Source organism: Ruditapes philippinarum, unplaced genomic scaffold, assembly GCF_026571515.1.
Source record: "Ruditapes philippinarum isolate M1 unplaced genomic scaffold, ASM2657151v2 ctg734_1_1_1_1, whole genome shotgun sequence".
In the NCBI taxonomy this organism is placed as follows: domain Eukaryota; kingdom Metazoa; phylum Mollusca; class Bivalvia; order Venerida; family Veneridae; genus Ruditapes; species Ruditapes philippinarum.
Window position 1 is genome coordinate 138,648 of NW_026855182.1, and position 26,387 is coordinate 165,034.

The 26,387-nt window shown below is 34.0% G+C and overlaps 1 protein-coding gene and 2 non-coding genes across 6 annotated transcripts; all 3 read left to right on the forward strand.

Moving 5' to 3' along the window:
• Positions 1 to 2,182: 2,182 nt before the first annotated feature.
• On the forward strand, positions 2,183 to 25,728 carry LOC132742334 (uncharacterized protein C2orf50-like). Of its 4 annotated transcripts, none has more exons than XM_060730706.1 (5): positions 2,183 to 2,613; positions 20,575 to 20,730; positions 21,515 to 21,554; positions 22,322 to 22,339; positions 24,210 to 25,728. In XM_060730706.1, the coding sequence occupies exons 1-5, from the start codon at positions 2,579 to 2,581 to the stop codon at positions 24,399 to 24,401; spliced, it is 441 nt and encodes a 146-aa protein (XP_060586689.1). In that variant the 5' UTR covers positions 2,183 to 2,578; the 3' UTR covers positions 24,402 to 25,728. The 4 variants fall into 4 exon arrangements, with proteins under 4 accessions (XP_060586689.1, XP_060586686.1, XP_060586688.1 ...); XM_060730703.1 differs by lacking the exon at positions 2,183 to 2,613 and adding an exon at positions 8,787 to 9,179; XM_060730704.1 differs by lacking the exon at positions 2,183 to 2,613 and adding an exon at positions 16,620 to 16,919.
• Trnag-ccc (transfer RNA glycine (anticodon CCC)) lies at positions 19,544 to 19,614 on the forward strand. The gene has a single exon. It is a non-coding gene; the product is annotated as a tRNA-Gly (tRNA).
• On the forward strand, positions 19,979 to 20,050 carry Trnag-ccc (transfer RNA glycine (anticodon CCC)). Its single transcript has one exon. It is a non-coding gene; the product is annotated as a tRNA-Gly (tRNA).
• Positions 25,729 to 26,387: the final 659 nt, after the last annotated feature.

Genomic DNA, 26,387 nt, shown 5'->3' on the forward strand with positions numbered 1-26,387 from the left:
ATGCATATTCGGTGCACGAATTCGACCAACTTCATTATTTGACATACTTTTTTGACGTTTCTTATCAATTTATGTACACAAAATATTTGTTGATCATAGCAATAAAGACGTTTATTGTTTATCTATTAGGACACGGAATGTGACGATAAATGTCGAATTTTCCCGACCTTTTAATCGGCGCCGTGCCGAAATTTGACAGTTCTTCGCAATACATAATATTAGAAATCTATTAATGTATTTATCTGTATTTATCAACGTAGTAAAGCATACATATTCATTATCACGAAAAGCGTTAGTCACGTATTTAAATTCATGTATATGCATTTTTAAACATAGCTATTTAGTTCACACTTTGTTTCATAACTACAAATACAATAATTTACAAGAAATTGTTTTATCATAGTACACATTATTTTTTGTTCAGTCGTCATCAGATAGGAAGTATTTGTGACAGATGTTTAATAGCCTCAACACAAATTGTGAATAATTATATGAGCCGCGTCACGACAAAACCAACATAATGGGTTTGCGACCAGCATGGATCCAGACCAGCCTGCGCATCCGCGCAGTCTGATCAGGATCCATGCTGTTCACTATCAGTTTCTCTATTTGTAATAGAGTTGGTAAGCGAACAACATGCTGGTCGCAAACCCACTATGTTGGTTTAATCGTGACGCGGCTCATATGTGTATGACATAATATGTGTATATTTAACTCCCGATACACTTCCTGGTGACCAACATTGTACGATGGATTGACTCGTGCGACGATTGTATATTTAACGAAACATGGAATCAACGATCGTGTTCAAACATTGATGCGGAATCACTAGCACCGAACTTACGTGTTTGAAACTCGCATCCCTGAGCCCACCATGGGACGTTTGACAAATGCACTGTCCCAGTCGAACCTCCCCGCCAGACAAGGTCAGCGGGTCACAGAGACTCTTAATAATTCTAGTCTTTATATTTGTTTATGTTTTAGAATCAGATGTTTTACTTTATGGGTTTACTTTAATTGCATGAGTTATAAATTAAAAAAATAATAATATAAATATTTTAAAATGACGTTATATATTTGTTACTATCATCGTGAGGCATGACTATTTTTAAATAAACATACTTGAGATAAATTAAGACTTTTACAGCTTAAACATATCTCCTTTTTTCCCTTTAATAAACTAAGAATAAAGTTATATAAATCCTCATTGAACTACAGTCTTATCTTTTTAATTAACTATATAAAATGCAAAGTGCTCTCTAAAACTACTTTGCTTCAGGTAAATGTCGTTTCAAGCCCCCTGTACGTCAATTATTCCCATATATTCCTTGCACCGGGTTACACCACGCAGCGCTACTGTATCAGGGGAAAGAATGTTTTGAGGCGTTTGGACCCACTGGCATATAAGCCATTTAAATTGAGGGGATTCTATTCTATTTTTACAGTTATTTTCTCCGCCTTATAATATATTTTATAAATAATAACTCCAACAAGTACTTTCAACAATGATAGCATTCTGTATTCTGTAATAAGTTGTGAAAGGCAGTTAAATTCAATACCCCAAGCAAGAGCACCGCTTTCGACGTTATCGCTCGTCTGTAAGGGGCAAACACTTTCAATAACCATTTCTTTTATTAATACATGTATTATAACTTTAAAACAGGGAGCATTTCTATAAGTAGTGCTGTCAGGATGACCTCTTTGTCCTACATCTACACCTGTCATGACAAGTTTAAAGTTGATAGCTTTGAAATAATCCTACTTTTAATAGGCAATTAGTACAAAGTTAAAAGGGACATAATTCCAAGAACATAGCTTTCAGAAAAATATAGCCCCTTGTCTTATAACTGGCTCTTGTTATCATAAGCTAGCATTCCAATTATCATATTGATAACTAGAAAATCGTTTAATTTACTTGAATAGTTTGGGCTTTATTAATTTTTTTTATTAAAGGACGGCGACATCGACGGCGCCGCAGCAATCATAAGAGCTCGATCTTTTCTTCTTCGAAACAGGTCAGCTTAGATCATAGTAAACCTTTCAAAATTATCCGTATAGCGACACATCCAAACGTCAGAAAAACATCGCGACAAACTATGCGACCGATCTGGGCATGTTTTAAATCATCAAAATCAATGAGATTATAACATTATAGGACAGATCAGTACACGTCAGGTCCCTGTGGTTTTAACTCTTCGCGCGGAATACGACTTAGTTACTGCCTTAAAGTATCGGCGTTTGTACTAAGAGGATAAAAATAAATGTACAACTTGTTGAAAGGATTATTTTAATATTTTGCCAACAAGCTTTGTCGTTTGAGAAAAGATATACAATGTGTTCATTTTCTTTGCAAATATTTTGACGTGAAATAGGACTGTTTTGATTTTAGGAAAATTCTTATTTTTATTCTTCTTTCTTAAGGACGCATTCTTTAAAGGAAGATTAAGTTAAGTGTTGACGTTCAGAGAATTTTTAACAAATAATTTAAACGTAGTTTTTTTAGTCAGGATATTAACTATATTTTTCACCACTTGATTTGGTTTCTGGATATACACCGGTTCACGAAAAGACCAAAAACATGGCTTCAAGTTATATGCTAGCAACTAGAAAAAGGTAAGTGCTTGGAAATAAAACTAAAAAATTAGTTATTACGTGAAAGTAATTTATCTGTGTGAAATTGTCATTGCACTATTTTGTTTGGGTTATTTTTTAAATAAAACACGAACTTATACATTACCCATGTAATAAATAAAACTTTCAGATATTTTAAACAAGATTTTAAGATTTTTACTGCGTTTTTAGAATAATTTAAATAATCGAATACCTGATATTGACATGCAGTAATAATTATAGACTTTAAAAATTAGTTTTACAACCTAGTAATTTCAACCGATAAAAAAGGAAACCTTATTACTTTAACTGTTATACAAATAATTTCCAAAGCAATTAGCATTGAACAACATATAATAAACTAGTAATTTTCTCAGTCTTAATTCAAACGTTTCAAAACTTCAAAAGATAAAGTATACATAGATCGAGTTTATGTTTGAATTGGAGACATTCATGTTTATTTAAGATATAGACTTTTTTCTGATACAATTGTTAATAATCATATAGAGTAACAAAAAAATTACTTAAAACTTAAAACGAGAGTTTTCTACAGTGAATTTAAACAATCATATCAAAATAATACAACTGTCTAAATTATGTAAAATGTACATAGATATGAAAATATGACAGTGTATGAACATGATAGTCAATTCCAGTTTAGAATTATAAATAAATTATCATTTTAAAAAAATGGTTTCGACTCAAATGTCTTCATCGGGTATAATTTACGTCGAATTCACTTGTTTATGTGTCCGTGCGTCCGTCCGTTTTCTCCTTCATGTTTGTCCGCTGACACGTTTTGTTATTAGAGTGTTAGGTAATTTGTTTATTCGTTAAGTCTCATGTTAAGTCTTCGCTCTGTATTTCAATTATTTACTCATTCATTTATTCGACTTTTTATTCCTTTAACCTAGCTTTAGTTAAGTTTGTTCGTTCTTTCCTTCTTCGTTTTTTTCTGTCCTACATTCGTTAAATTTAAGTGGATCCCTGGCACAAAGAACGTGTGTGGGAAATTACGTATTGTATAATTGAAAATTACTTTGAAGGAAAAATACTTAAAAATTGTCTCTTTCACAGTTATAACATGGTTTAATCAAATTCGTATGTACAAATAATGTACAGTTACTAAAATACATAAATTGTTATTCAAATTCAAGAGAATTAATAGCGTTGTGTCATAAAATTGTTTGACAAAGTAATTTGATTTTTTCTTTAACAGATGGGCTTTTAATGCGATCTAAATTTTTCGACATTCAGGTTTAAGAATTCGCAAATTACTGCATTCACACAGAATACAAACGCTTCTTTCAATTCAATTCTTATCTTTGGGGTAAATATTGATGTCGTGTTGAATAGATATATTATTTACCAACACACTGTTATACATTTGTTATGAATTTTTATCAAAATTTTCGATCAACTGTGATTTGACGGTTTTAAACAAGTTGCATGGGGCAATGATTTAGCATATTTTTATCATTCATTAGCACGAAAGAATTTTTCTTCTAATCAAAATAAATTGACCATAAGTATACCTGGTCTATATCTATAGATTAAACTGACCATTTTAAAGGTGACTTTACAAGGGTAAATTTTACACTTATAGCTACATACTGTATGTAGTTTAATGCCAGAAAAAGTTCAGTTGTTAGTTAAAATTTAAGATATGATTTCTGATTTTTTTTGTTAAATGAAATATTTGTTTTGTCTTTATAAGGGCCAAACCTTTGTAAGTTATGCATAAATTAAGGATTTAAAACATATACAATGCTTATCATCGGAAGATATAAGTACTGGATGCAAAAATGTTTTTCATGAAAATAGCAAAATGTTAACAAAATGGTATTTTGACTTCTATTCAAAACACTAACTCCCTATTATTTTAACTAATTGCTTGAACGTAAAAGTAGCTTAAGATTATTTCAGCTATAAGGCCAATGAGCGCTTTTAATAAATTGTAACAAGACGCCGGGGGAAAAAAAGGAAGTTTTTGAGAAATTAAAATAATAACATTTTCGGATATAATAACGGATCACTTGTGAAACGGTTTATGGATGTATATAAAAGTAAGGCGAAAAAAAAGCGTAATGTTGAATCAATGAAGAAAAGATAGTTCAGTCAAAGCTTTCAACTATATTATAATTCTCATGTCATACCTTACAACACAGCATAGAACAGTATACCACACCGCACCTCTAAACACCACACCGGATCTCTTAACACCACACCGCACCTCTGAACACCACACTGCACCTCTTAACACCACACCGCACCTCTAAACACCACACCGGATCTCTTAACACCACACCTCTTAACATCACACCTCAACTCTAAAAACCACACCACACCTCTAAACACCACACCGCACCTCTAAACACCACACCACACCTCTTAACATCACACCACACCTCTAAACACCACACCGGATCTCTTAACACCACACCTCTTAACATCACACCTCAACTCTAAAAACCACACCACACCTCTAAACACCACACCACACCTCTAAACACCACACCGCACCTCTTAACACCACACATCAACTCTAAAAACCAAACCACACCTCTAAACACCATACCACACCTACCGCACCTCTTAACACCACACCTCAACTCTAAACACCACACTACACCTCTTAACACCACACCGCACCTCTTAACACCACACCTCACCTCTAAAAACCACACCACACCTCTAAAAATCACACCACACCTCTAAACATCACTTATCACCTCTAAAAACCACACCACACCTCTAAACACCACACCACACCTCTAAACACCACACCGCATCTCAAAACACCTCACCACACATCTAAACACCACACCACTAAACACCACATGGCACCTCTAAACACCTCACCATACCTCTAAACACCACACCGCACCACTAAACACCTCACCACACCACACTGCGCCGCACAATATCAAAACAATATTAATAACACAACAACACGGTGAACAATCCAGTTCAATAAATTTCAAAACAGCGCAGTACCATAAAAATGAAACGAAACGAAAAATGTGATAATACAGTGCAATACATCGTGATACACAATGGCACAGGACAATACGGAATAGATTAAAACATATTTTTAATTCGACTAGTACACAAAATGCATCATCATACACAATATTATAATATTAAGATATTGTATAAATTTATTCGATACGTTACACAATATACTACAATATTATACAATATTTTATCTTTTTTTTCAATAGTTCAGAAAACCTGATATTGGTTGGTCTTTAATTATGTAATATTAAAGGAAGAAAATCTGCTGCATATTATAAACAGCATACATATTAAAAGTACATGGACATACATACTTGCATATATTAATGTCAATACATTAAACCGTCAAACGATTCATGTCGACATTTGATGTATGGAAAATCTTATGATTTAATATTTCATAATCTTATAATCTATCACAAAGAGATTCGTGGTTTTAGAATTCATCCCGTATTAAAGCCCCTGAATAGAATTGTTAAATTGATTTTAAAATCACCATTTAATGAGATTACCGCCAGATAAACCGATAAAATATTTTATCAGAGTGTCGTCTGCGTTTAAACTTTAGGTTCGCACGAGACATTTGATATATGTAGTAAAATACATCTTGATATTTATAAATGATTCCTTATTCTCATTTTATGCGTATTTTTCAAGACTTATACATTGTATATCTAACTATGAATTTAAGCCTGATTTTTCTTTTTTATTAGTTGATACTTAATTGATGAATACAAATTGAACCAGGGCGTAACCGATAATCCGAGAAAAACCATGTTTCTTGTTACCGCAATACACCAGTAAGTTGTAAGGGGAATGAGCTCAGTTTTAACATTCCTTCCGTCCCCGCAGTTTCCAACAAAGGTCACGAATTTGAAGGTTTTGTTTGAGGGCAAAAATAGCAGGAAGTATGTCTTATTTGCAATGGGAGGTTGGTGGTATTTAATGAAACTTTACAATCAAAACCCCGCAAGTCAGGTCTTTACCAGTTGTTAATTTTTAATTATTTATTAGTAGATGTTTTTGAAACTCTGACTTCATTTTACTAATCTTCAATGATTTAACTCCCTTCACAATGCTTTGTGCGAAGGCGAAGGATTATTAAGATTTTAACTCTCCTGGCTATTATTTAACTAGACTGGTCATTTCTGTGACATAAAATATTGTTACTAATTTTAAAAGAAATCACCTGCCAAGTTAAAGAAAAGCCGAATGAGTTATATCAGCATAAAACATTGGAAAGGGAGTTAAATCTTCAAAGATTAGCAGAATGAAGTGTTTCGGGAGTTGTTTTTCTTACAGTATCTGACTATCTGCATGTATGCCCATCCATCCATCCATCCATCCGTCCGTCCGTCCGTCCGTTCATCCATCCACCCAACCACCCAGACACACACATACACATCCACCAACCCGTCCTTCCATCTATCCATCCATCAATCCATCCATCCAATCACCCACCAATCCATCCATCCATCCATCCATCTAACAAACTGAATTTTGAAAAAAAGTATCTTTCTTGGTCAAATAAAATGTTTGTTATCATCAAAATTCCAAATATAACTTGTCAACATAAATATCAACTTCATCATCGTCATCATCTTCATTTTATTTAACAGCATAGAATCACCGAATTCATTTTATTTTAACAGACCAGTGCAGTGCAAGCATATTTTATGTGTATAGAATTCCTTCTAAAGGCTGTAAAAAGCAATACGTAGGTCAGACTAATCAAAATGTATCATGCAGAATGAATAAACATAGATTTGATATAAGAAATTGTGACGTTAATCCAGTTTCACATGTTGCGATCCATTTCGGATCAAACGATAATAAGTGTTCATTGTCAGATTTTTCATTTTTACCTATAGAAATTATAGACAACAACATGGACCGGTTATGTAAAGAATCTTTTTGGGTCCATAAATTAAATACTATGATTCCAAATGGACTAAATAATAAAGTATTGTTTGATTTATAATAGGTTACATGAATATTAATATGTTTGTCTATTATCTTATTTTTATTAACACTGTCTAATAGACATCTGTATCACCTTTGATCCATTTTAATTCATGTACCAGCTTTATTTATAGCATAAATATTTGTTTCTACATGTTATCATAGTTTTGCCGCTAAACGCCATAACGTTTTTCGCGCGTTTAACGCGTGTTCCGTTATGACGTCGCTTCCGGTAATTTTATTATGTTTTGCACTGATGAAGGCATATAGCCGAAACGTTTGCAATTAAATTAAATTACTAAATGTTCGTGTTTGTGTGGCTTGTCTGATTATTATATATATCATACATTCCATCGTCGTCATCATCATCATCATCCTCATCATCATCATCATCATCATCATCAACAACAACAACATCATAATAATCATCATCATCATCATTATCATCATCACCATCATCATCATTATCATCATCACGCTCATCATCATCACCATCATCATTATCATCATCATCACCATCATCATTATCATCATCATCATCATCATCAACATCATCACGACAATCATCACCATCATCATTATCATAATAAACATCAACAACAGCAGCAACAACAACAACGACAACAGTTTGAGCAACAACAACAAAAACAGATAACATCGTAAGTTTTGATGAAGAAACAAATTATCATCACTTTCAACATACACTTATGTCTTACTGTCATGCATTCTATTTGCTACATGTTCATAAATCCCTCTATATGTATATGTATTCAAATAATTGTCACATATTATTTAAACAGGAATTTTAATCTGTTTTATTTATTTTCCCAAGCCTCTTTGTGTACACAAGAGCCATTTAGGCAGTTCATTGTAATTTTGTTTGAAAAAAAAAGGAATTTACATTTCTTTCTTAAGTCTCTTTACATAAGGTTAGATTCGTACTTCTTGCATAGATAGTTTTCTTAAAACTCAATTACCTGGCCGTTAAAAGCACAAAAAAAGATCACAGAAATGTTTCTTTCGAGCCTTTGTGATTAATTATTTAAACAGTAAATTAAGTTTATGCCTTGCGTCCGTCATACATATCCGAGAGGTTTTCCCCGAGTGCCGTGTGCCTAGCTACCATCGTAAAATATTCCGTAGCGTCATAAATTGTCTATTGACACGTACGCTGGTTTTTATTCCATTTCTCTTTTTTTTTCGTACCGAACTCTATGTGCATCGGATACAAAAATATTCTGGGGAATATAACTAAGTTTTAGAAATCAACATTAACGGACCGAGTTCAGTTAATCTGTTTTTGAAGTATTTATTCAAAATGAATTTGGAAGAAAAACAAACAATAGAAAGATAAAGAAAAGGGTTTTACGAATCTGAGCTCAGTCGAAGAAGAATTCAAACATTAATGATATTTCTTCATATAAAAGAAGTGTTCATGGGAATATGAAACGGTGATGAAAGGAGATATTCATTAATAATGTTTATGTAACAAAAGTTCTTAGAGCTGTGGAATAATCTTAAAATTTGGTAAAAATGGAAAAAATGTCGAAAACTTTATCGGAGCATTCCAGACCCTCATACAAACCTTCGTAAGTAAATGATATGAGCCGCGTCACGAAAAAAACTAACATAATGGGTTTGCGACCAGCATGGATCCAGACCAGCCTGCGCATCCGCGCAGTATGATCAGGATCTATGCTGTTCGCTATCAGTTTCTCTACTTGTAATAGAGTTGGTAAGCGAACAGCATGGATACTGATCAGACTGCGCGGATGCGTAGGCTGGTCTGGATCCATGCTGGTCGCAAACGCACTATGTTGGTTTTGTCGTGACGCGGCTCAATTTTTTATCTATTTCAAATGTTAACACTATGTCTCAATTCTTTGAAAGTTATTTGTTTCCTAGATACTTTTGTTGTTTTCATTATGTTGTTCTTTTAATAATTCAGAAGGAATATCAAAGGGATTGGAATAACTTTCCGATCAATATGACAGTAATCCTCATGCTAAAGTCTAGTGATAACTTACTTGGCGTTGGATGAGTTCTTTACGTAAGAGAAATGAATAGTTAATTAATTAGTTTTAGACAATATAAAAGAAAAGTCTCGAGACTTGCTTCTTCTCTTCATGGTATTCGTGAGTAATTATACTATTTGCATACATGTATATTTTTATTCACCATTACATACAGAGCTGACAATACAAATTCAACACTACATTTTTTTCTAGTAAAATTTACTGTATAATAATATGCAACCTATAGAAAACAATATGCACTCGATTTTATCATTTTCATTTAGATTTATAGGGCAATATACACTATAAAAATCTAATCTACAATACAAAGATAAAATTTACAGTATAATTAAATCACTCGAATACAATTAATCAACTAATTATACTTTCTTCAATGTACTTAACTGATGTTATTTAACTAGTTATCTAGGGATTGCTGACAGCGTGAGTTCAAACCCTGTCAGGGACAAGCCGTTGTTTCCATGCATGCGTTGCTTAGTCATGTTAGTACTGGTTGGTTCCAGGAATGGATTCGAGAGTGTTTCAATAAGCTTATAGCTTCCAGCACAATCGAACTAAAATGAATATGTATAAACTAATTAACACCTTACATTATTACCCACATTATCAGAGTCTATTCTAGGATCAGAAAACAGGGGGGATTTTTAACGAAAGGTAGAATTTATTACGTTTATTGATCTTTTTCTTTCTTTCTTTATGTAAACTATCCCCCCTGCCTCTGAAAAATTGGGGGAATTATCAACAAGAGGGCCATGATGGCCCTGAGGTCGCTCACCTGTATATAGCCCCCCCCCGGCCCCATTTTTACCCAAGGGCTTTTATTTGTTTATTTGAACAGACTTGGTAGACACCCATAAGAAGATGTTTCATGCAAAACATCTAAGTTCTAGCTCATTGGGTTTTTTAAAAGAAGATTTTTTAAGTTTTTACTATACACATAGAGTAAAAAACAATGACACCCCTCGGGCAGGGCCAGTTTTGACCCCTGGGCTTTTATTTGAACAAACTTTGTAGATATTTACTTAAAGATGTTTCATGCTTAATATCTAAACTCTAGTTATTTGGGTTTTTTCAAAGAAGATTTTTAAGTTTTTGCTATGTATATAAGGAAAATCAATGACCCCCGGGGCGGGGCCAGTTTTGACCCCAGGGCTTTAATTTGAACATACCTGGTAGACACCCATTAGAACATGTCTCATGCTAAATATCTTAGCTCTAGCTCTTTGGGTTCTTTAAAAGAAGATTTTATAAGTTTTACTATATGCATATAAGGAAAATCAATGACCCCTGGGGAGGGGCCAATTTGGACCCCAGGGGTTTTATTTGAAACAAACTTGGTAGACATTCACTAGAAGATGTTTCATGCCAAATATATAAGCTTTAGCTCTTACAGTTTCTTTAAAAGAAGATTTTTTTAAGTTTTTACTATATCCATATAGGGAAAATCAATGACCCCCTGGGGCGGGGCCAATTTTGACCCCAGGGCTTTTATTTGAACAAACTTGGTAGACATTTACTAGAAGATGTTTTATGCCAAATATCTAAGCTCTAGCTCTTACGGTTTTTTAAAAGAAGATTTTTTAAGTTTAAACTATATGCATATAGGGAAAATCAATTACCCCCCAGGGCGGGGCCAATTTTGACCCCAGGGCTTTTATTTGAACAAACTTGGTAGACATTCACTAGAAGATGTTTCATGCCAAATATCTAAGCTCTAGCTCTTTGGGTTCTTTAAAAGAAGATTTTTTAAGTTTTTACTTTATTCATATAGGGAAAATCAATGACCCCCTGGGGCGGGGCCAATTTTGACCCCAGGGCTTTTATTTGAACAAACTTGGTAGACATTCACTAGAAGATGTTTCATGCCAAATATCTAAGCTCTAGCTCTTACTGTTCTTTAAAGGAAGATTTTTTAAGTGTTTACTATATGCATATAGGGAAAATCAATGACCCCCCGGGGCGGGGCCAATTTTGACCCCAGGGCTTTTATTTGAACAAACTTGGTAGACACTCACTAGAAGATGTTCCATGCCAAAAATCTTAGCTCTAGCTCTTACAGTTCTTTAAAAGAAGATCTTTTAAGTTTTTACTATATGCATATAGGGAAAATCAATGACCCCCCGGGGGCGGGGCCAATTTTGACCCCAGGGCTTTTATTTGAACAAACTTGGTAGACACTCATTAGAAGATGTTTCATGCCAAATATCTAAGCTCTAGCTCTTAGGGTTGTTTAAAAGAAGATATTTAAAGATTTTTCTTTCGGTTGCCATGGCAACCAGAGTTCTGCATGGAATTAAATTCTTTGAACAATTTTTAAAGGTGACCACCAAAGGAACATTCCTGTGAAGTTTGGATGAAATTGGCTCAGTGGTTTATGAGGAGATGTCATTTAAAGCAAAAGTTTACGGACGGACGACGGACGACGGACGGACGACGGACGGACGGACGGACGGACGCCGGACGAAAAGCGATCACAAAAGCTCACCCTGTCACTTTGTGACAGGTGAGCTAAAAATATGAGTGAATTCCCCCATCCCCCTTCCTAGAATAGACACTGCATTATAAAGTCAGTAAAATAATACTTATGATGTATTCTACGACATAAAACATGGTTAGAATAACTTTTCAATGTCATATATACATGGCAAATGATTAATTGTAAAAAAGACCATTTTTCCTAATCATTGAGAAAGTTGAAACTTCGTGTGAAAAGTCATTATTCGCAAAGAAGTATTTTGAATTGAAAAAAAATATTTTGATTCTTAAATACGTATCCAAATCTTATAGTTACGAATGTCAAATCTGAGTTTAAAACAATGAAACATGTTGTCAACTTTCTTTTTAATTTTCACTGATACAACAGATCAACGTCAAAAGAAAGCAAAAATAAAAATTTGAGCCGCGTCACGACAAAACCAACATAATGGGTTTGCGACCAGCATGGATCCAGACCAGCCGCGGATGCGCAGGCTGATCTGGATCCATGCTGGTCGCAAACGCACTATGTTGGTTTTGTCATGGCGCGGCTCAAATGGTTGTTGTTAAGAGATAGTGCTCCAGAAAGGTTAAAATCATGTGAAATAAGAATCGCTTTTGGTAAAACTAAAACTGATTTTATAAAGAGGTGATTGTTCTACAAAGGTTCGCTCTGAAAAGATTACACGGTTGCAAGTTTATTTATGCTGAACTGATATTTAATGTTTCATTTCGTTGTTTTGTTGTGCTTCTTTTGGAAGAATAAGACTTTATTTTGAAATGCTGAAGTGTAAATTTATGACCTGATATGTCCACATATTTCATTATTTTTGACAGTCCAGATTTATTCATAACTCGAAAGATTATGTATTTATTGTAATCAGTTTTATTGTCATTTGCAATTTAAATGAGTCGAACCCGACAACATTCCAAATTGAGTTAAACCCTCAACGTCCCTAACTGAGATCAATGCGCAAAATCCCAAATGAGTTCAAGCCGCAATGTTCCCAAATGAGTTACCCTTCAACGTACCTAATTGAGTTCAACTTTCAACGTTCCAAACTGAGTTCAACCCTCAATCTCCCTAAGTGAGTTCAACCCACAACGTTCCCAATTCAGTTCAGTCCACAGCGTTCCAAACTGAATTCAACACTCAATCTCCCTTAGTGAGTTCAACCCACAACGTTCCCAATTCAGTTCAACCCACAACGTTCCCAATTCAGTTCAACCCACAACGTTCCAAACTGAATTCAACCCTCAATCTCCCTAAGTGAGTTCAACCCACAACGTTCCCAATTCAGTTCAACCCACAACGTTCCCAATTCACTTCAACCCACAAACGTTCCAAACTGAATTCAACCCTCAATCTCCCTTAGTGAGTTCAACCCACAACGTTCCCAATTCAGTTCAACCCACAACGTTCCAAACTGAATTCAACCCTCAATCTTCCTTAGTGAGTTCAACCCACAACGTTCCCAATTCAGTTCAACAATCAACGTCACTAACTGAAATCAATACTTACCGATTACAAATGAGTTCAAGCCACAACTTTCCCAAATGAGTTCAATGTCCCTAATTGAGTTCAATCCTCAACGCCCCTAATTGAGTTCAACACTAAACATTCCCAATTGTGTTCAACCCACAACGTTCACAAATGAGTTCAACCTTTAACGTTCACAACTAAGTTGAAGCCGCAACGTTCCCAATTGGTTCATTATTGGTTAGGTGTTTGGATTGTCACGGGAGGTAACTATGTTCACATTTTGTGACCATGCATGTTGTGTCATTGATATATTAATTGTGATGCTTGAAGCTGATTATCCTGAACTTCTTTTAGTTTTCATACTTATATGTAGAACTTCTGTACTCAGTCTCTTTATATCAATGCCTGTTCTGTTTTAATGGACACGCAGGATGTTGGGTTTTTTTTGGCAATTTAAGGTGTTTTTTTTTTTCGCAATTTAAGGGATTTTATGCGGGTTTTTATTTCACATAAAATGTATAACGTTACTAACGGTATAAGGGGTTTGTAGCACATTTCACGCACCCCGACGCATGCATTTTATAAAACTTAAAAAAAGTAAGATTTTTTTATCATTTCTATATCAGGATTTAGATTTTAAAAGTCTGCAATAAATTTATTATAATTTGTTGTCGGAATATAATCGGTCAGATTAGGACAAAAATAAAATTATGTTTGTTTCCCCTCCCCGACCCATTAACATTAGGGTTGGGTAGGTAGGTACATGTAGGAAAATTATTTTTTTATATGTAAATAATAATATAATAATAAATAATCTGCATATATGTATAATGAACCATTAAAATTGATTTATTAAGTGCAAAATTATATGTACATGCATTACCATATTCACAACTGACACATGCAATAATTTATCGACTATGCTAGCTGTCTAAAATATCAGATTAGATTGTACCTATTGTACTCTGAACGAAAAAAAAATACTTTCATCCCTTAAGAACCTAAAAAAATCTTTTGGGTAGGGGCAAATTTGTTTGGTAGGTAGGCTAGAGAAAACAAATTAAATTTTATTTTAGGCCTTACATAGACTTAATTTGTTGTTGCCGCCATGCACTAAAGGAACCAAGGATACGCTATATCAATGATAATCAAGAAATGTACTTTTTTCTTTCATGTTTTGTTTATTTACTGTCTATTTGTAAGAAGAAATGCAATTTCCTCTGTTTAGCATTTAAAATTCTAGTCTACTTCGGTTCAGTTCAGTTCTGTCATTGATTCTCAGGACTATTTATGGCGACTGCACGTACATCGTTTTAAATCTTTCCGACTCGCGCTTCGATCTTAAAATTGCTTCAATTAAATCCCAATCACCATTAACCCGGCTAGACGTTTCTATGTTGCAATGTGCAAAATTTCCCACTCAGAATGGTTGAATAATTGATTTTCGTACCTTTCCGTTGCGAAGATGGTGTTAAAACATGGAAATTGTTTTTACTTTCGTCTTTGATGAAGCATCGATAAAATCAATGATGTTCCGATTACAGCGTTCAAACCGGAAGTTTCATACTGGCTTCCGAGTGATTAGGAAACGATGTTGTTTTTCATGATGAAAAACTTTTATACATCAACAGCAAAGCAAATTACATGTAATATTTGAGTTTCTTCTTGAAAGAAAACAATAATTCTAATCAGAAACTCTAAGAGCTTAAAGAATTTTGAAGTTGAATATAAACATGAACTTGTAATAGAAATTGGACTCTTTTAATGGCAAAAAAAATGATGTTACTTAGAACGACTGTGCCTTATATCACTTTCGAGTGTTTTCCTTGCTGCATTAGGGTGAAAAAAAAGGAATTGTGCACTCAGTCATCTCTGTATGCAGAGCAACTTTCCTTTCCCGTGATCAGTTTTTTCTGCATTCTTAATCGGCCGAAGTCCTCCCTATTGCGGAAGACAATTTCATTCATTTTTTAAAAGTTAATTAATTAAAGAAGTTGGAAATATGTAAAGTTCTCTCCTAGGACTCAGTATATAATGATCACAGACATTCGTCTTATTTGTCTTGCCAATAATGGTGATATAATCATAAATATCAACTTCAAACAAAACTACTCCTCAGCACCCATTGACTAAAAATAACATTACTTGACGTAATGTACATGTATTTACCGACACAGTTGACAATTTTAGACATATTTTCGTATCTATATTTGAAAGATAAACCTTTCAATCGCATTTGCAAATATTAAGTGATCTAACACATGTACAATAAATGAAGAATCAAATTTTGAAAAGTTTCTCCAAATAAAATAATCTACTCCAGTACTGGAAAGCTGGCTGACCTACCTAATGCACTGACATAGGTTATACTTTTGGAACAGATCATTATCAATTTAAGGGTATCAAGATAAAATTTGAAATCGATCCTGCAAGGGTATGCAGACTGGCCTACCTCTACACCGGTGGCAAAAGCTAATCACTTTCAGTCCCAGCAATGTATAAAGGTCAAGGTTAAATTGACAATAATCTCTAGTTTTCTAACAAAGTCAACGGAAACACTTACCACTATATTTCTCATGTTTCCAGCCTTGTCTTTGTGCAAAAGGTTGACTGCAGTTTAAATGTTATCAAAACTGTGACAAATCAGTCTGTGTGTTCGTATTACTGACCTTTGAACTTATTATTCTATCTTTCAATTATTTAAATTGATTACGCTCGCATTAGTCGTCTGCTGCAATTCGATCGATTAAATTTTGATTAGAATCGGAGAATTAGTTCTAAAATTAAACCGCTCACATCTAAAATGACATTAAAATAAATAGAGAGATAACTGAATGACCCCGGCTGTGAAATCCATCGATCAGTTTAACACTGAATAGTTTGTGTAGAAAGATTGAATAAATCTAATGTACTTCAATAAAGGGGAAAATAGAAGGACGCCTTTACAATGGATTGAAAAAAACGATCAATTTTATCACTACAATTATTCAAAATAAATATTTAACTTCGGCTTACTTGTCAGCACGGTAACTTTAGATAGAGAATACCAGCGGAAATATAACTGGATTTTGACATGCCTTTATGGGGAATATTTAATTTAATCGCATTTATCTAATATATAAAACGTGTAAATCTTCCATGATTCTGTTTATTTCATAAAGCGAAGTAAATTCGAATGATAAAAAAGTGTTAGATTGGTGGTGAAATCCAAATATCATAGATTTATAACGTGAAAAGCAGCCGGATTTTAAATTTTTTTAACTTTTATTCACAAACAAAAAGAAAATGGAACCGAAACCAATAGGCGGAATGATGTTCAGTTATTTCCAGAAAAGGTAGGACAGTGCTTAAGGAGATTTACGATTTATTCTTAAAAAAAAAAAAGAAGAAGAAAAAAGACAAACATCTTGTATGGAATATATGAATGTATTTTGAGCTCTACTTCTTTATTTATGTTATTTTGGTGTTATTAAGGATATTTTACCCGGTTTTGTTCGCTGTAAGAAATCCTTAATTCGTGTAAATGGTACGGACGCTCCATTCTTGTAAATAGTATACATAATTCTTTTTGTAAATGGTGACTATGGTATCCTCATTGTTTGTTTGTTTTTATTGTTTTTTTTTTTTTCATAATTTTTGGGGATTCGCAATTCTTGTTAATGGTATACTTAATTCTCTTTGTAAATGGTTTACTCAAACATTGTAATTTTATACTTTATTCTTGTAAATTGTATATACTCAATTCTTGTAAATAGTATCTTCAATTTTTATAAATGGTTTCCTAATTCTTGTAAATACTCATATATATCACACCACTGGAAATAAAATGAAATTAATCATAATCCAAACTTAATTTTATGATCTGTCAAATTCTTATGACTTTCATACATGGGTCTGGTGAGCGTTTGGACATTACTGAGTTTATAATGTGGGAAGTTTGTTTCTAACAAAAAGCACTCAAATATTGTTGTTGTTTCTCTTAGTTATTACTATTTGAATCTTATTGTTGTTGCTGATGCTGTTGTTGTTGTTGTATGCCATGATTTATATTTGGTTTTAACATATAATAAATAAACACGAATAATTCTAGCTGTATATAAAATGCAATTTTAGTGTAAAGCCAGATGTTTGAAAGGATGCCAGAGAACTACCCAAAACCTGAGTAACTCCCTCATTGACTTAGGTAAACATGATTCAAAAGTTTCAAGCTGTAATCATATTCAGCTTTAATGTGTACACACAGTAAAAAAACGATTCTTAATTAAACTAAAAGTGACAATAAAATGCTAGACAAAAAAGAATACTTTCATTTTACTTTTATATTGTACTTTTAAATAAAATTCTGTTTAAACTTCTCATCAATGTTACAATACACTTAAAAGATTGTATAAACACTTGAAACGTATTTTTATTTTTAATTCAGTTTCTATTTTCAGATAATAATTATTGTGAACTAAACTGATACTTGCGTCATTTTTTTATAACTAACATTTATTTTCGTTGCATCTGCCAGAACAATAGACCAATATTTTTCATTTATATTCATTTTCATCAACCAGGGATATTGTCTGTATCCGTGTGTCGGTCATAACTGCACACACAACGAATCAATTACCTCATAAAATGCATTAATTTTCACATAAAATGCTTTATATGGACTACGTTTTCCTTTCATAAATATAATAGACCGTAATAAAGACCTAATAACACGGGAAAAAGAAAAATCGATCTGCGATACCCAGTATTTCACAGTGAACATTTTATTAGCTTTTGACTAGGATCAAATACAATACAGTATCAATATAAGGTGAATTAAACCTTGTTAAACTTCTGGCGGTGTACAGGCAGGTAGCAACAAGCCGTGTTTGTTTGTATATCGTCGGTGTTGTAGTAAATCAGGTTGAATAGCTTGGTGAATCATTGATATGCAGTAGCAATATTATGGTTATAAATCATTCATCAAATATATATAGGGTATAATTGGAATGTCATAAAGATAGGTTTTATTATGTTCCTATGAAGATACGTGTTAACATTGTCAAACTTGGAGATGATAACGTTGTTGACGACGACGGTAATAATAATGATGATGGTGGTGGTGGTGGTGATGATGATAATGATGATGATGATGATGATGATACTAATGATGATGATACTGATGATGATGATGATGATGATACTAATGATGATGATGATGATGATGATGATGATGATGATGATGATGATGATGATGATACTAATGATGATGATGATGATGATGCTGATGATGGTGATCATGATGATCAGGAGAAGGAGAAGAATAAATGTTAATGATAACAGTGATGATGCTAAAGGGGGGGGGGCGATGATGATCAATGCAGATGAATTACCTCTTGAGTTTCATAATGACGGTGACTGTGATTATGATATAGATCAATACTAGGCTTTTTCTATTGACTAATTTGAGCCGCGTCATGACAAAACCAACATAATGGGTTTGCGACCAGCATGGATCAAGACCAGCCTGCGCATCCGCGCAGTCTGATTACGATCCATGCTGTTCGCTATCAGTTTCTCTACTTGTAAAAGAGTTGGTAAGCGAACAGCGTGGATCCTGATCAGACTGCGCGGATGCGCAGGCTGGTCTGGATCCATGCTGGTCGCAAACGCATTACGTTGGTTTTGTCATGACGTGGCTCATTTAATTATTTATTACGTTGATACTAACATTTTCACATTATGGCCGTATATAGTATCATTTCATTTCGATCCATATGACATTGTTTTTAAGTCATATTCTATTTTCAATATATGAAATACTAATTTACCTTTACACTCAGATACATTACAATCAACTACGTGCAATTTCGTGGCGCACGAATTTCCCGTGCATTCTATTTTGCTCTGCTGCAAGTCAATGACTGGATGAGTGCGGTGTAGGATAATCTGAAGTTTTAAAGTTTTACAATCATAATCATCTGCGCCGCTAGTGTAGTGGTATCATGCAAGATTCCCATTCTTGCGACCCGGGTTCGATTCCCGGGCGGCGCAATTATATATTTTTTCATTTCAATAAAATTTCTATGATTAACTATAACTTATAGTATTGCTTGATGCAAACTAAAATCTTAAAATAACTTAAATATAATTCAATACTAAATTTCTTTCATAAAAATCACGTATAAGGACCTCCGTGCAAGAAAGCTGCAAATCGGACATCGAAATACTATCATGCAATGCATTTACAACCAGAGAGTTTGCTATATGGGCCTTGAATGTTCTATTTTTAGTAATAGGTGTAGTTTTATTCAATAACAAACACCTTCAAGCTGTTACCCGTTACCGTATATATCAACATGTTATCAGAGATAAAACTTAAAGTATCCTATGATTTATAGATAACTGTAATATTAACTGCGCCGCTGGTGTAGTGGTATCATGCAAGATTCCCATTCATGCGACCCGGGTTCGATTCCCGGCGGCGCACAAATATTTTAATTTTTCTTGCACTCTCCCCCAATCCAACTCCTACCCACCCATCACCTCGATTAGTGAATCAGGACCGTACACCTTTTTGTCATTAACGACGTGCCTTCGTGCAAATATTTGTCATTTAAACTTACACTTTCGTTATTTAGATGCCAAATTTTTCATCAAATCTCTCATAATTTCAGTTTTGTTATTGTCATTTAATACCGATGTCGCAATCCAAATCAATATGAGCCGCGTCACGACAAAACCAACATAATGGGTTTGCGACCAGCATGGATCCAGACCAGCCTGCGCATCCGCGAGCTTATCAGGATCCTTGCTGTTCGCTATCAGTTTCTCTTATTGTAATAGGGTTTCTAAGCGAACAGCATGGATCCTGATCAGACTGCGCGGATGCGCAGGCTGGTCTGGATCCATTCTGATCGCAAACCCACAATGTTGGTTTTGTCGTGACGCGGCTCATATGTAAACACTCTTTTAAAATTTGCACGTTTTTCACGACATTTTTATGTATTTCAGTCAATACCACGACAGCTGTATACCAGCGGAGAAGCGACAACTGCCACCAGAGACTAAGTCTTACAGAGAGGCTGAATACAGCAACTGTGACCAGGTCTCACAAGACACTATATGGAAACAAGCTGTAGGCACGGAGAGAAGATGTTTAAAAAATTGGTAAGTTATCCATACTTTTATCCATCTTCTCATCACATATGTGGAGTATCAAAGGCAAATTCTTTTACTTATTTACAGACCAATCACGACTGTTCCTTTTTGATATTAAGTTGTTTTGTTTTTACGTGCATGTCTTAACCTTAATTACAACGTAATCGTTTTAGCAGAGGTAGAATGTTGCATTGTAAAGTTCTTGACTTTGTTTGATTCATTTGCTTTGGCGTTCGTGGTCAATTCCTCCGCATCAAAAGTTAAATAGCCGATAAGCGACGTCTATGTTAGGTGTGAACGTCATTAGCGTCATAGTAACGTTGTTAGTAGACGTTAAAGACTTATTTGAGCCGCGTCATGACAAAACCAACATAATGGGTTTGCGACCAGCATGGATCCAGACCAGCCTGCGCATCCGCGCAGTCTGATCAGGATCCATAATGTTCGCTTACCAACTCTATTACAAGTGGAGAAACTGACAGCGAACAGCATGGATCCTGATCAGACTGTGCGGATGCGCAGGCTGGTCTGGATCCATGCTGGTCGCAAACCCACTATGTTGGTTTTGTCGTGACGCGGCTCATTTATTGTCTATTAAAGTAAATGCATTGGAGTATAAACGATCTTGCAACAGGAAAGCAAAGACTGCAAAGAAGTATATAATTATTATTCTCTTAAAGATGTGTTTCCTTGAATTTATGCATTGTCTAATGATAAAAAAATTATTACTTAATCATTTATTTGAAATGTTTAGTGTCCATTACTTAAATTCTTCTCTTTTTTTTTCTTCCAGGGAAGAAAGTTGGGGCTTTTTAGCCGAGTTTGATGCTCAGGTAATCTCTAGTTTTGTGAATTTTTTTATATATAGATCTACTGTTCTAGATATAATTCTATTCTATATGTAACAAAAATATGAAGGATTCCGTTTCTCTCTATTTTAAATTTTCTAAATAAAGATTATTTCGTTCAGAATGATGAATTATGAATCTTTGTGTATGATTTTAGTAAAAGTCATGTGTAGTAAAGTTTTGACCTTTAACCTTCTGACGTTTAATGTACATTCCCTGTTCTGAACGTTCATTTTTAAAGTATTTTAATATCAAAGTACGAAAAGCTAAATCTACAAGCAGTATAGAGCCTTGGTCAGATATCACGACTGTGCAAACTGGCCTGGCTCTATGGTAGTTGCAAAGGGTTTCTAAGCAACCGATTGTCTGTTATTTTAATCTGTTTCAATACGATAAGAATAATTTCCTCGTATTTATATTTTACAAAACATTACTATTTTTTTTAAATCTTTTTAAAACAATGTTATATACCTTAAAAATGGCGATTTTTCAGTTCTCTTTTTTATAAATTTGTATGATTCGATTACATATCTTTTATCAACTGCTTGCAAACATTAATTTTAGAAAATGGAAACAGATTTTTTAAGCTTTACAACCGTTTTCTTTTACAAGACTTAAATAGCTATAAAAAAGGATTTATTGAGCATATTGCTCGACTGATCTTAAGTGTTTTTCCTTATTTGTTTTTCAATTAATCTTTCATGTTGTTTATTCGGGTCAATAACATACAAATATCATAATGCCAATTTTAGATTCTAGCCGGGAGCAAAGTAAGTGTTTCTGTGAAATGTTTATTGTTGAATGAAATGTTGACACAAAACTTGCATTTCTTATAAATGAGCCGCGTCACGACAAAACCAACATGCGTTTGCGACCAGCATGGATCCAGACCAGCCTGCGCATCCGCGCAGTCTGATCAGGATCCATGCTGTTCGCTATCAGTTTCTCTACTTGTTATAGGGTCTGTAAGTGAACAGCATGGATCCTGATCAGACTGCGCGGATGCGCAGGCTGGTCTGGATCCATGCTGGTCGCAAACCCATTATGTTGGTTTTATCGTGACGCGGCTCAAATCAGCAATATGTACAAATGTGTGGTCGTTCCTTTAAGATAAGAAATATATCCTAAATTTAGAGTCACTTAAAGGCCCATCAATACTGATGACTAATTCTAGATTTTGTATTTTTGGCTGAATGCATTTTGAATATTGCAGGAAACAACATTACCTTTTTTTAAAAAAACTAAACAATGCAAGAATGACGTTTTGTGTAAACATTTGTAAATTCGCAAATGGAATGTTTGTAAGGGTTTGTTTAGAATATTTGAGGCACGTCACAACAAAACCAACATAATGGGTTTGCGACCAGCATGGATCCAGACCAGCCTGCGCATCCGCGCAGTCTGATCAGGATCCATGCTGTTCGCTTACATACTCTATGACAAGTAGAGAAACTGATAGCGAACAGCATGGATCCTGATGCTGGTCTGGATCCATGCTGGTCGCAAACCCATTATGTTGGTTTTGTCAGCGCGCGGCTCATTTTCTTTAGTTCTAACAAAATGTTGACTTGTTTGATAATACAATACTGTATGTAATATATATTGTTTGGTATTGAGTATTTATGTTTTGAAATTTAATGTGTAAAACTTAAAACATCAACAGTCAAAGGGTCTTAGCAGACGTGCATTGTGTCCATGTCCATCTAATGTATGTGTGTTTGTTTTTGAAAGTTTCGTACATTAGCTCGGTGGAAGTGAATGGTATATGAAGTGGAAGTTGTTATTTTTTGTGGTATTACGGGTGTCAATATATAAACATGTTTATATTTATATCTATCCCCAACCTCCTTGTGATTCCCAGTAATTTGTTGTACGGTGATTCTGTGATTGTTTATGATTATCATGTTTTACCGGAATAAAACGAAGATTGCCGAGAAGCTACATCCGTCAAACTTCGGATTAGAAAGCCAAACGCAGACATTTCTAATAGCCGAGATGCTTTCAAGAACTGTAAATAGCATCTAATTAGTTCATTTTTGAATTCAGTATTTGGAATTGACATGTGACAATGATTGTATTATAATCAAATCTATTCTAGCCAATCTACTTTGCAAAGTATCTTATAAGTCAGAGAACTAATTTAAAACAAAAAATAAGTGAACTGTAAAATAGTTCAGAGTTAAGCGTGGGCGAAAAACAATCACGCAATGTTATTGCTGCTAACAGACTTTTGTCGGTGAAGCTAAAGCTGTTTTGAAATAACACCAACATTGCTTCTTTTAATCTTAAACTGTAACATGGATGTGAAGATTTGATGCATGGCTATAACAGCAACTGATTGCTTAAATTTTTGTATGGTCTCGATTTGAAATGTTTAAGTTTAAAAGAAAAAAATATGACGCAAATATTAGCTTATTAAGCAAATAAAGGGAAGCAACTAATGCAAGTACGACTTCCAAAGAGTATCAATTGATTGTCTCCCTTTATATAGCCACTATTATGTTAAAAAAAGAACCGAAAAAATATATTAATCTTAAGCTGAATTATAACAGAAAGCGTTTCTAATTTCAGCAAAATTACCATCCCGAAATTCCATCGTATCAGTAAAACATCATTTAAGATCATTTTCTTTTTTTTCAGGGGAACGTTAAAGAACCGGAACCTTTACCCGAAAAGTCAACTCAGTTCTCCGATCATGTTCCTAACACAAATTCTGGTAACTATGGAAATCGAGTAAATACTGACATAGGAACGGCAATGGCGAAAATGGAACACCAATTTTACAGTGACAGACGGCGTAGGAAGTTAGGGGGCGATATGATCTGTTATTAGTTATCTATTTATTGCCATAACTTAAAACCTGTTGTCTTTTATTTATTGTACATTTGGACTACATTTGTCCTTATGAAAATCGCATTTTTTTCATTATCTGTGATACAAGGTTACGAAATTTTGGTACGGGTAGGTACCGGAATTAAACAGTGTTCAGTTGAGGCGAGAATTTTAAGGAAATCAACGTTGTACACATAATGTTGGCTAAAACCTTTCCCTTCAGCATTTTCTTTTTTCTTTCGAATTAAGATTTTCTCAAAAAATCATGTTAAAGATGAATCAAAGTTTTAAATAAAGGCTAAGCAGTAAGTAAAGAAATGGCTCAAAATATAAAACATCACTGCCACTATTCGGGGTGTGTCTTAGGTTGTTCGATTTTTTTATTTTTTTTCATAAATTTATGTGTTGGTTTCAAATTTTGTATATCGTTATTATTATTTATTTTTTAAAGCGTTTTAACTTTAAAGAATATCTCTTTCTTAAAAAAAAATAGATTTTCAGTAGCTGACATGTTATATTCACTTTTGAAAATTGAACTATGTTAATTGTATACTCAAAAGAAAACATCTGGCTATGAATAAGCATAAATTATAGGATTTAGTTCTAATTTTTATTCGTTTTTCTTTAGGAAAATCACAACGAATCGTTGAAATAAGTTTATGTTACACGTTTTTTAATCTGTGTAGTGTCTATGTCTCCTAATCGATTTGCTGTGTAATGGTGTATGTCAAACAGAAAATATGTAACCAGAAGTTTGTTAAGTGCAGTTTGTTCAGTCAAGAAACAAAGGCAGCAATATCAAAAAGCTAGATTCCGACAAATACGTAGTTATATTTTGAATGGTATATTTTTCCAGCAAGTATTTACAATGAACACTTCATTGATATAGAAATTCAATATTATACTGTAGAAATCATACTTGGCAACCATATCTAAAGAACACTGAAAGTATGATTGTTTTTTATTATGTGATTTTGTTACTCTACATATTTGTTATATAATGTGGAACTTAAACTGAAATATTGATATCTCATGTACAGACTATCTTCGTTTAGACTTGGGGTAATAATGCTCTTATGTACTACATCCCGGCTAGTATTTTCGAACTTTATTTTGGCCCATTTTCTTTCATATCGGATATATAGTAATGAGATTTTTAAATAAAATGCCATTGAGATCAAGAAGGGTTAAAACATAATATTGATGTTACGTCACTGATGACGTCTAAATGCTTCAAAATTGTTGATAGGACAACGGGCCGATACAAAAAATCTAGCCGGGAAAATTAAAAGCTTTTGCTCCTTAAAAATAAAACTTTGAATCTGAATATATAGTTCGAGTTTTTCATTTTATATGTACATTTGCAAGTTAGCAGATTTGTAGTCTCATCAGCAATTTTAATGACTCTGTCTGGCCTATGGACAGGAAGACATAAAAAAGCTAATTAAAACATGTTTATGTCCTAATGGCATTTGCCCCTGGCCTGTCTGTTTAAAAATTATTTAACCTAGCACGTCTGTTTTGAAATCATTTGCCCTGGCAAGTCTGTTTTAAAATTATTTGCCCTGGCACATCTGTTTTAAAATTATTAGCCCCTGGTACGTTTGTTTTAAAATCATTTGCCCTGGCACGTCATTTTTAAAATCATTTGCCATGGCAAGTCTGTTTTAAAATAATTTGCCCTGGCACGTCTGTTTTAAAATCATTTGCCCTGGCACGTCTGTTTTAAAATAATTTGCTCCTATCCACGAGTACAAGAGGCGTCTCCCCAAAGGCACAGACTTCTTTTGTGAAAGCGAGCTACAAAATTTGCTTCCAGAATGGCACTGGTTTTAACATGGTGTTTCTCAACGTCTGTAACTGAGCACAATGGAGCAATATGGACTCACACTAGCAGTGCTGTAAAACAATATACTAACAAAATACCCATCAACAAAAACAAATGAAAAATCAACAAACAAATAAAAATCTAAAAAACAAACAAAC